Below are 12,331 nucleotides of genomic sequence, written 5' to 3'. Positions count from 1 at the left end.
GTGCCAAACAGTCATAAGACATTGAGACTTGAAAAAAAAAATTAAATTGCATTTATTTTACATTTTAAAATACAATTTCATTTACTTGGTAGTTGGGAAGTCAATATATGGGAAGAGAGCATAATAAATAATGTTAACATGATTATATAAAAAAAAAAAATTGGGGGCCCCAAAGGCAAACACCTCAACCGCCTTATGGTTAGGCCGGCCCTGAATTGATGATGAGGATCAAACCCTAATATTGTTGTGTTTATTGCCTAAATCTTATGAGCACCTCATTCAAACATTGTTGTAGTAAATCAACCATAAGCATGGAGGATGTTAAGGTATCATTGGATTCTAATGAACTTTAGAAGATAGTTAGTGGAGATGTTGATGAGTAGGATGTTGGAGAATTGGACTTGCTCCTATAAGAGAGATGGTTTCAGCTCAAAAGGGGAGAGTTTGAATTGGGCTTTAGTGCATGTGTTCTTGCAAATGTAGGCACGTGGAAGAGGAGTGGACTCCCATGGTTTCATGCCCTTTCCCATGGTTGAGTAATGACTCCTAGTTGGTTGCATGACAAATAAGGGCTTCAAGGGGGAATTGTTGGAACTCTTAAATGAGGGGGAGATTGTTGAGAATTGGATGGTGGGTGCTTATTATGCATGGTTAGGCCCAATTAAGCTTTTGAGTCGAGTTGATGCTTACCTATTATCAAGTGGCTTCTGAGGACTTCCTCGGCACTAACATGATAATGTGCACCTGTGGAAGTAGATAAAGCTGTCTGTTGGGGGCAATATGTAAGTCCTATGACATTTCAAATCATGTTTCTACAGTTAGAGAAGCTTTTTTAGTAGGGAATGTTTGTTAAACAGTAATTGAGGCTTAGGAGAATATAGGGGATGTGGTAAAGCCCAGTTGAAGACATGCTGAATAAGTTGCACAATTTCCAAACAAATGGTTCCTTTGGATATAATAACACCATATACTGTTTGCTGGCTGACAGATTTACATAGAAAATATAAATGTGAACATTATTTTAGAATTTTGGAGTGCATTATATGAAGGTTTTATTGTGAGTAGGATTTTGGAGAAGCATGTGATATGATTTTCATAAGACTTGTGGTGGAGATTAGGAAATCATGAAAATTGAGGGCAAGAAGATACTAAGGGCCAGTTTAGTTGTTGAAACTGTTTTTTTTATTCCCCAGTTTTTTAAAGAATTATTAGAATGTGCCTTATTTTCCAGTAATCAAACATTTGGAAAGCAGTAGGAAAATGTTTTCCAACTTTCCCATACCAATGTTGGAAAATTGGAAGACAATGTGAAAATGAAAACTATTTTCCATAATTAAATAGCCCTTAATTGTTTTTCTTTTAAAAGAACAAGAGTTGCACTAGAGGGCACCAAGGGGATGCCAGCTCAACTAGAGAAAAGTTTACAGAAGATACAGTCAGATGGCAAAAATATCTGACCAAGAGCAGAGGTCTGTTTTAAAATTTCCTGAGCTCCTGCAGTAAAGATTAAAAAGAAGACAAAATTGTGCCCTTAATCCTCAATAATGAGTGATATTTTTGTTATACTGGATTGGTCATTCATGTGGATGGGGAGATTCGAGCTGATGCTGACCATTAAATTAGTGCAAAAATGGGTCAAGCACTTACAAGATGATGTATAAAATAGCTATTACTTTTAAGAGTTGTTTTGTTAAGAAAGCTATGAGGCCAGGTGCTTTAGGTTACAAATACTGGGTTTTAGGAAAGTGTGAAAAAAAAAATTGCTAATAGGATTATAAGGGATTGATTTAGAGGTGAATATGAAAGTTTGAATATCTTTGTTAAATACAAATCTTATTCAGCTCAGGATATTTTTAGTAATCAAACTTCGAACTGATAGCATTTAATTTTCTGGCTTTTCTGCCAAATATTTTCTGAATAAGGTGATTATTTTTTTACAGAGATGGCCAAAAGTTAATTTTCATCCATGTCATTTGCACATGCAATCTGAGCTTTTCCAAAAAAATTAAAAAATTAAACTGCACAAGAATTTGATTGTTCGTGAATGACCATGAAACCCCCTGTGCGTCACAAATTCTCCCCTGCGTTTGAGAGCATAGATTTCGGACCTTAAATTTGGATTTGGGTGCATTTGAACAAATTTCAATATAATTTATATTATATTTTATCCAAATCCAGGGCCTCTCCAAATATGGGGTGAAATAATTTTTGAATCCGAAAGGATTATTTATATTTTAAAATATTGGCATGCTTTTTTTTTTTTTCGTTGACTTGTGTTATGTTCTCCACATTTGATGCAACCTTTCCTAGCTTGTTGGCTACATTTTTATATTTATTTTGTATTTGAAAATATTGACATGTGTTAGCACAGAGGAGTCCATGGGTGGTCTTAATACACATAAGTGAGCATCAACTTGACCCAAAAGTTTTAGCGTGTTGGGTCTTGGGCCTAACCATGTATATAAGCACCCTCCAAACCAATCCTACCTCCTATGTCTTGACCCTATTCGGATCCATCATACGCTTAGATGATCCTTATTGGCCTTGGTCACACACTTGGTCCTCCAATTGTTAGCACGTAAGGAGAATTAGTTTCACGTCTCGACTTTTACGATGTCACTCACTCAGAATTACGAACTGTCGGCTCAGATACCACTTGTTAGCACTGGAGGAGTCCATGGGTGGTCTTAATACACATGAGTGAGCACCAACTGAACCCAAAAGTTTAAACCTATTTGGTCTTGAGTCTAACCATGTATATAAGCATCCTCCGTACCAATCCTACCTCCCATGTCTTGACCTTATTCGGATCCATCCCAAGCCTAGATGATATTCTTATGGGCCTTGTTCACACACTTGGTCGTCCAACTATTAGTACGTCAGGAGAATTAATTTCACGTCCTGACTTTTACGATGTCGCTCACCCCAGAATTATGAACTATTGGCTCTGATACCACTTGTTAACACCGTAGGAGTCCATGGGTGGTTTTAATGCACATGAGTGAGCACCAACTTGACCCAAAAACTTAAGACTATTGGGTCTTGGACTCAACCATCTATATAAGCACCCATCATCCACTCAAATTTTTCAATATGGGACAAACTCACAAGTGAAATTCTTAACAATCTCCCCATTACTTGTAAATTCCAACTGCTCCCCCTTGAACAGAAATCATCTCCCTTATGGGAGTAAGCCCGATTCCCCAACAGTTGCTTAAGTGAGCCTTTCCACTGGCGCTTTATATGCCTCGAATTGCATTCCACATGTCTCCAAACCAATCCTACCTCCCACATCTTGATCCTATTCGGATCCATCCTAGGTTTAGATGATCCTTATTGGCCTTGGTCACACACTTGGTCCTTCAACTGTTAGCACATTAGGAGAATTAGTTGGACGTATTGACTTTTACGATGTCGTTCACCCAGAATTATGAATCGTCGGCTCTGATACCACTTGTTAGCACTAGAGGAGTCCATAGGTGATCTTAATACACATGAGCGAGTACCAACTTGACCCAAAAGTTTAAGTCTTTTGGGTCTTGGGCCCAACCATGTATACCCATCATCCACTCAAATTTTTCAATGTGAGACAAATTCACAAGTGGAATTCTCAATAACATGCTTATGTTGTATGTTTTGTACACTTACGTTGTATTTACGAGCACGGATTTCGGACCTTAAATTTGGATTTGGATAAATTTCAATATAATATTACATCTCATTCCATATACAAAACAAATCTAAATTAGAGGCCCCTCAAAACATAGGGTTAGATTTTTTTTTTTTATAGTTTTTTCTCCTCTTACCAGCATTTTTGTATTTATTTTTAGTTATTATGCTGGTATTTCTTCTGGCAACATTGTGTGGATGGAGCTGATCAACCCAAGCGCTTCAGAGGCTTCCCTTAATTTCCCTCCTCTCCCTGTCCCCCCTGTCATTTCTTCTACCACCTGAATTATGTATATACGTCATTTGATATAAAATTTGGTCCAACATTCTGCTTTGACAGCAAGGACGAAGATCTTTCCATGAAGGCAAAGTCAAAGCTCAGCATCTCTCTCCGAAGCCTCATGGAACCTGTGTCACTGAGGGATATAGCATGGAATTGGGATGCTTGTGCTCGATCAGTTATTTGTGAGTATGCAGAACAGAATGGTGGAGGGAGCTTCAGCTCAAAATATGGGACTTGGGAAAACTGCCTCAGTGCTGCGTGATGATTCTCTGAACATTGTCCAACAAAACGAAGTTGTTTTCTTCTCTCTTCTTGTGCAGGTGCACCAGGGAACCATCTTTCTTGGCAAGGTGGAATTTGGCTTAAACTTTTTATGTCAGTAACATGGTTGAACTTGTGTATGTTAAAAGAGTGCCAGCTCAAACGGTTGTAGTCTGGCCATTTCTGTTTTGTTTTCTTGGCCCTTTATAGAGCAGAAACCTAACTATCATGTCACTGTTCTTAAATTTCAGAACATACTTCGCAAGCCTTTGTTTTTCTTTCCTTTTCCAGGACCCTCTTGAGAAAGAAGCCATCTTGGTCCTGGGAAGTGAAAAGAGCAGTTCTATCTATACCTAATTTAGATTTTTCTGAGAATTATTTTGATGTCTACAGGTTAGCACAATTACCATCAACAGCATATGACATCGTACCCTCTGAGATTGCCAAAGCTTCTGCCACTGGTTTAGTGCAAAAGCTAATGGACCAAAGCCGGCTGCCTTGTTTGTGAGCTTCTAAAAGATTTCCATACTTTCAGCATTACTTAGTAAATGCATATATGTTATCGTTTTTTTTCTATTTTGTCGGCTCACCCGAATATGCTTGTTTATGATTGTTTGGCCCAACAAATCATTTTGCTTCTTGAATCAATGAAAAAAAAAAAATGAAGATGAGAATAGAAGCCGAAAGAGAGGAAATTTGACTTTGTTTAGAAAGAATGATAAAAAAATGTTCCATAATACAGCTAGAAAAAAGTTTGTACTAACCAAATTCTTTTACATCAAGCTATACTCACTTTGTTTACACATCCTTACCAGTGATAAGGAGGTGATGTTAAGTGTGTAACTCTTTGATTCTATATATTTTGATTCCAAATTTGTATGTTAAGTGTGTAACTCTTTGATTCTATATATTTTGATTCCAAATTTGTATCATTCTATGAAGACCACATCCTCCATTACTTTCATTTGTCTAAGCAGCTCCAACCACAATTAAATTAAATAAAAGTCATATTTATTGACTTAAAAGAGAATGCATTGATTTCGGACAATGTATTTCTCAAATCAGAAAACAGGAAACTGTATTTAAAATAGAAAAAGAAAACAGGATTGTCTTTTCTTTTCTTTTCCTGTTCTGAAAAAAAGACAAATGTGGAAACAAATGTGTTCTTGATAATTTATCACACTAGTACAGAAATAGAACTTGTCACCATTCATTGTCCCACGTATGGTATAGGATGCATTATGAATTGGATGCCAAAGTGCATGTGTGCCATCTTATAGTAATTCTCTCTCTCTCTCTCTCTCTCTCTCTCTCTCTCTCTCTCTCTCTCTCTCTCTCTCTCTCTCTCTCAAAAGGGTAGAGGGGTGATGGATTTATACCCAGTCAAAGCAGACGGCTATTGCTCCTTCAACATCTTCGGCGCCGGCTGCTCCTCCATCAACCTTTGCTGCTCCACCTACTCAGCCGGACGTGTTGACATTTAGCCACCGCCCGTTGAATTTTTTGTTCCCCCTTGTGTGTATATATATATATATATATATGTGTGTGTGTGTGTGTGGAGTTGTGTAGGGTGGTGTGGTGTGTTGCAGCGTGCATAAGAGTGCAGAGTGTGAGAGAGTGTGTTGCAGTGTAAGCTACGTGAAGTAGAGAGATTGTGTAGAGAGAGAGCTGTAAGAGTTAAGTGAGAGTTGAGTGATTGTATCCTCCTCCTCTTCTGTATTTTTCCCAGTAAATAGTAATCTCTCGCTCCCGTGGACATAGGCCGAAATTTGGTCGAACCACGTAACTCTGGTGTCAATATTTGTGTGTGCGCGTTTTGTTTATTTTTCTCCATTAATTACTTGATCTGTAAAACCCCAACAAAGTGGTATCAAAGCGTATTGTTGGAGTAGAATTTCAGATCGGAGAAAATTCCCAGATTTTTGAGCCTCTGTCCAGTAACTCAAAATTTAATTTTGAGGCTACCATCAAACTCTACTCGTCGAGACGAAGCAAACGGTGTCAACTGGAGCTCCAAACGATTTCGGAAAATGCCGTACGCGCCTACACGCGCCGCCAACGTCCAGGCGACGTTTCCATGCTCCCATATGCGCCTCCACGCGCCGGCTATTGATCGGGAAGCATCGTCACACGCGTTCACGCGATGGCAAACGTCCGGCGCACATTCGCAGAAAGAAGACGCTGACATCAGCGGCCACGTAAGCGCTGAGTCAGCGCCAGGCCACGTCAGTCGGGACCCGCGACCAGTCAGCAACACGTGGCGCCTAGTCAGCAACCTGGGCAGTGCCACGTCAGCACCTGGGACCCGCAGTGCGCCCCTATCCACGTCAGGCTGACATGTCATCACTGCCACGTCAGCATAGTTGACCAGAGTTGACCGGTTTGACCGAATTTTGACCAGGCTTTTCAAGGCCATTCCAGGTCCGTTTTTCAAACAACTTAAGCCATTACAAGGGTTTTTGACCGTTCCGAACGCAACCGTATATTCGGTTTCTCGAAATTCTGTACCAATTTTTCTGTACGAGCAAGTTAGTACTTAAAAATCAATGGAGGAGTCAAACTCGGGTACTATGATCAAACTCACAGCCTCCAATTACACTTTGTGGAGGTCTCGGATGGAGGATCTCCTTAATTGTAAGGATCTGGCAGATTCTTTGGATTATAAAGGTATGAAACTAAATTTCGTCAAAGATGATGATTGGAGAAGAATGAATAGGAAGACCATTGGTCAAATCAGACAATGGATTGATCATAAGGTATATCATCACGTCGCACAAGAGACTGATGCTTATAGTCTTTGGAAGAAGCTGGAAAACATATACTAGGCCAAGATTGCTCGCAACAAAGCCATGTTAATGAGACAGCTTGTTAATCTGAAGTTAAAAAGCAGGACCTCTATAGATGAACATACTAGTGAGTTCCAAAATCTAGTAAATCAGCTTTCATCAGTAAAGATGGATCTTGGTGATGAAGCAGAAGCATTGCTGCTTCTTAGTTCCTTACCGGACAGTTGGGAGACATTGGTTATCACTCTCAGCAATTCAGCTCCTGACGACAAACTTACCATGGCGATGGTAAAAGATGTCTTATTCAATAAAGAGGCCAGGAGAAAGGAAACAGGTGCAGATCAGTCACAAGCCTTTGTTACTGAAACCAGAGGCCGACCTCAAGAAAGTACCAGTACCAGAAGTCGAGGTAGAGGCAGATGTAGAAGCAAATCTAGAGGAAGATCCTAGGATCGCGGCAGATTTAGTGATGGTAAAAATTGGCAGAGAGGGAAAATCTCTTGTTACTATTGTGGCATTGAAGGTCACATGAAGAAAGATTGTCGAAAATTTCGGCGGGATCATGGTCAAAGCCGCTAGCAACAAAAGAAAGAGGAAGGTGAGAACTCGGTCACCTTAACCCAAGATATATCAGTCTTTTTAATTGATGAAGATGCATGTTGTCATATTGGGAACCACGACACTGAATGGGTGGTAGACACAGCAGCCTCCTACCATGCCACTCCCCACAAAGAATTCTTCACGATGTATAAATCTGGAGATTTTGGTACAATAAAGATGGGGAACACTAGCTCTTCTCAGATCGTGGGAATCGGAGTCGTGCAGATTGTGACCAATATTGGTTGCACCATAACACTAAAGGATGTTCGACATGTCCCAGACCTTCGGCTCAACCTTATTTCTGGTGCAGCCCTTGATAAACAGGGCTATGAAAGCTACTTTGGGAAAGGTGCTTGGAAATTATCAAAAGGTAATTTGACAATAGCACGAGGACACATTTGTTGCACATTGTACAAGACGCAAGTGAAGATTTGTACTGATGCCATCAATGCAGTGGAAGATGAAGCATCACCAAACCTATGGCACAAGAGACTCGGACACGTGGGTGAAAAAGGGCTCCTTACACTGGCGAAGAAGGCATTTATCAAAATCACAAAAGGTATTGCCTTAAACCCATGTGATCATTGCTTATTTGGGAAACAATATAGAGTTTCATTTAGTTCCTCTATGAAGAGAAGGTCGAAGCCATTGAGTTTGGTACATTCTGACGTATGCAGACCCATTGAAGTAGAATCAATCAGCGGCAACAAGTATTTTGTTACCTTTATTGACGACGCTTCAAGGAAGGTGTGGGTATACTTTCTGAAAACAAAGTACCAGGTATTTAAATATTTCAAGGAATTTCATGCTATGGTAGAGAGGCAAACAGAGAAGAAATTGAAGTGCCTCCGGACAGACAATGGAGGCGAGTATACTTCCAACGAGTTCAGAGCATATTGTACTGAACGTGGTATTAGGCATGAAAAGACGGTTCCACGTACCCCACAACATAATGGTGTAGCTGAAAGAATGAATCGGACCATTATGGAGAGAGTTAGAAGTATGCTCAGTATGGCTAAATTACCTAAGCCATTTTGGGGGGAAGCTATTCGTGCCGCATGTTACCTTATCAACAGATCACCGTCAGCACCACTTAATTTTGGAATTCCAGAGAAAGAATGGACCAGAAGAAAAGTTTCTTACACTCATCTAAGAGTGTTTGGGTGCAAAGCTTTTGCATGTATATCTAATGAGCAGAGGCAAAAGCTCGACGTGAAATCTATTCTATGTATCTTTATTGGCTATGGAGATGATGAATTCGGCTACAGATTATGGGATCCAGAGAGGAAGAAGGTCATCAGATCGAGAGATGTGGTTTTCCATGAAAACCAGGTGTTTGAGGACTTTGAACCACAAATAAAGTCTAACCAGCCTAGTTCCAGTGCTCCAGTCATTGTAACGGATCCTACACCATCATATTCTCCCACAAACCATGGAGAATTGCAGGATGATCTTTTGGAAACAGATGTAGATGGTGTTGAGCAGGGGGAGCAACAACCCCCTTCACCAGAAATTGCAGAATCATCACATCAGTCAGATGATGAAGTATATCCTCCTCTAGAAGAAGTTGAGCCCAGAAGATCTGAAAGAGCTCGTGTTTTGATTCCGTCGAGAAGATATCCAAAATCAGAATATCTTTTACTCACTGATGAGGGGGAGCCAGAAAGTTTCCAAGAGGTCCAGTCTCATACCGACAAAGCTAAATGGATAGAAGCTATGAAAGCAGAGATGAATTCTTTACATAAGAATCAAACGTACAAGCTGGTAAGACTTCCCAAAGGGAAGAGAGCACTAAGGAACAAATGGGTGTTCAAGCTTAAGAAAGATGGTAGTGGACAAATTATGACGCATAGAGCCAGATTGGTCATCAAAGGTTTCGAACAGAAGAAAGGCGTTGACTTTGACGAGATAGTTTCGCCAGTAGTGAAAATGACAACAATTCGAGTCATACTCGGATTAGTAGTCAAGTTAAATCTAGAGCTTGAACAAATGGATGTGAAGAGAGCCTTCCTACATGAAGACTTGGAAGAAGACATCTACATGGAGCAACCAGAAGGATTTGAAGTTCCAGGGAAAGAACATCTAGTCTGCAGGTTGAAGAAAAGTCTCTACGGTCTTAAACAAGCACCGAGACAATGGTATAGAAAATTTGACTCTTTCATGGTGAGTCACGGATACAAGAGGACTGCAGCAGATCAGTGTGCATATGTTCAGATATTTCCTGATGGTAATCTTGTCATACTACTACTCTATATTGATGACATGTTGATCATTGGTTAGGATGCAAGCAAGATCAACAAGTTAAAGATGGAGTTGTCTAAATCTTTTGAAATGAAGGACTTAGGCCCAGCTCAGCAGATCCTAGGCATCAGGATCAGTCGCAACAGGAAAGCCAGAAAATTATGGTTATCACAGGAGAAGTATATTGAGCGGGTAATCAAAAAGTTCAACATGGAAAGTGTCAAGCCAGTAAGTACTCCACTGGCTAATCATTTCAAGCTAAGCAAGAAGTTGTCTCACTCATCAAGGAAAGAAATGACAATAGTCCCATACTCATCAGCAGTTGGAAGCTTGATGTACGCAATGGTGTGTACGAGACCAGACATTGCCCACGCTGTAGGCGTTGTGAGCAGGTTTCTTTCCAATCTAGGGAAAGACCATTGGGAAGCTGTGAAATGGATTCTCAAGTACTTGAAAGGTACATCGGGATTATGCTTATGTTTTGGGGAAGCTGAACCAATCTTGGAGGGTTACACTGATGCAGACATAGGTGATCTTGATGGAAGAAAGTCCACATCAGGTTTTTTGTTCACCTTTGTAGGGGGAGCTGTATCATGGCAGTCAAAATTGCAAAAGTGTGTTGCCCTATCCACAACAGAAGCAGAATATATTGCCGCAGCGGAAGCTGGGAAGGAGATATTGTGGTTAAAGCGGTTTCTTCAAGAGTTAGGAGTCAAACAGGAAGAATACAAGGTACATTGTGATAGTTAGAGTGCACTGGACTTGAGCAAGAATTCAATGTACCATTCCCGAACAAAACATATCGACATTCGCTATCATTAGATACGCGAAGTGATAGAACAACAACTGTTGAAGCTAGTCAAAATTCATACTAAAGAGAATCCGGCAGACATGTTAACAAAGGGGGTAACTTATGAGAAGCTCCAGCTATGTAGGGATATAGCTGGGATGGACGTCAATTGAAGATTAACATATTATTCTCCTCCTATGGGTATGGAGGGGGAGAATTGATGGATCCATACCCAGTCAAAGCAGACGGCTACTGCTCCTTCAACATCTTCGGCGCCGGTTGCTCCTCCATCAACCTTTGCTGCTCCACCTACTCTGCCGGACATGTTGACATTTAGCCACCGCCCGTTGAATTTTTTGTTCCCCCTTGTGTATATATATATATATATACGTGTGTGTGGAGTTGTGTAGGGTGGTGTGGTTTGTTGCAGCGTGCATAAGAGTGCAAAGTGTGAGAGAGTGTGTTGCAGTGTAAGCTATGTGAAGTAGAGAGATTGTGTAGAGAGAGAACTGTAAAAGTTGAGTGAGAGTTGAGTGATTGTATCCTCCTCCTCCTCTGTATTTTTCACAGTAAATAGTAATCTCTCGCTCCTGTGGATGTAGGCCAGAATTTGGCCGAACCACGTAACTCTGGTGTCAATATTTGTGTGTGTGCGCTTTGTTTATTTTTCTCCATTAATTACTTGATCTGTAAAACCCCAACAAGGGGGTGGTTAAGTGATTTGATGCATTGCATGGACCTCTTTTCTTTTATTGTTAATTTTTTTTGGAGGGCATAGAGGGAGGTCGGTGACTGTGTTCCCCGTGCAAGATCTGGAATAGCATGTTAACGACTCCACCATAGGAAGTGGGCTTTCTCCGAGTCTCGAATTATATGTAAATTACTTGTAAATAATACATGAAATCACTCATAAAATTAAAAAAGAAAAAAGAAAAAAGAAAAAGGAAGTTGACTAATACGTAAGGACCTTTGTCATAAGAACAATAATCAGCAAATTTTATTTTTAAATCAAATTTAGGTTGCTCGTGTTGTAATAATTGTCGGATATAGGATGCATAACGGAATTAATCAAACACAACCAGTAAACAAGAAATAATAAGCACAGCAACAAGATTTACGTGGTTTGACAAAGTTTACATCCACGGAAGCAATGGCACAAAAATTTCATTAAGGAAATGTCAAAGCACACAATACACTTCTCAAATGATCACTCTCTATGTCAATATACATCCAGAATGACATATATAACAGTCCCCCAGAGGTTTACCTCTGAATATCCAACCACCCCAATTAGGGGTATACAAAAATTACCGAAATGCCAAAAATCGGATCGAAACTAAACCGAAATCATAAACTATTTGGTTTTTTGGTTTTTTGGTTTTCAGTTTCGTTTGCGGTTTTCAAAAATAAAAATGTTCGGTTTCGATTTCGGTTTTGGTTTTGTGTTGAAACCGAATCGAAAAATCGATTTATATAAGATATATATAATATGACTAGTAAAAAGATAGCATGCAATATAGTCATATAGCCACTATAGAAAATAACAATGCTTAATAAATTTTTAAGAACTTTATGAAAAATAAAGGTTATTTTTGTTAAAAGTGTCCAATAAATTTTATTTTGTTAAAATTATGAGTCCCTATAAAAAATTAAAATGCTTAATAAATTTTCAACAACTTTATGAAAACTAAAGGTACAAAA

General features: G+C 39.6%; 1 protein-coding gene across 7 annotated transcripts in view; it reads left to right on the top strand.

The window, feature by feature from the left end:
* LOC131163616 (mediator of RNA polymerase II transcription subunit 15a-like) overlaps positions 1-12,331 on the top strand; it is a 113,624-nt gene that overhangs the window by 83,752 nt on the left and 17,541 nt on the right. For 3 of the 7 annotated variants that reach the window (XM_058120226.1, XM_058120225.1, XM_058120231.1), the window contains one exon: positions 4,010-5,089. The exons of 1 other annotated variant lie outside the window; for it this stretch is intronic. In XM_058120226.1, the coding sequence (XP_057976209.1) occupies positions 4,010-4,214 (205 nt within the window). In that variant the 3' untranslated portion in view covers positions 4,215-5,089. Of the gene's footprint in view, positions 1-4,009; positions 5,090-12,331 lie in introns of those variants that run through there. 3 more of the 7 variants (XR_009139074.1, XM_058120228.1, XM_058120229.1) reach the window with 3 other exon arrangements.

The sequence above is a fragment of the Malania oleifera genome, chromosome 9 (assembly GCF_029873635.1).
Source record: "Malania oleifera isolate guangnan ecotype guangnan chromosome 9, ASM2987363v1, whole genome shotgun sequence".
Classification (NCBI taxonomy): Eukaryota; Viridiplantae; Streptophyta; class Magnoliopsida; order Santalales; family Ximeniaceae; genus Malania; species Malania oleifera.
The sequence above is the reverse complement of the archived record's forward strand: the minus strand, read 5'-3'. Positions and strand labels throughout refer to the sequence as shown.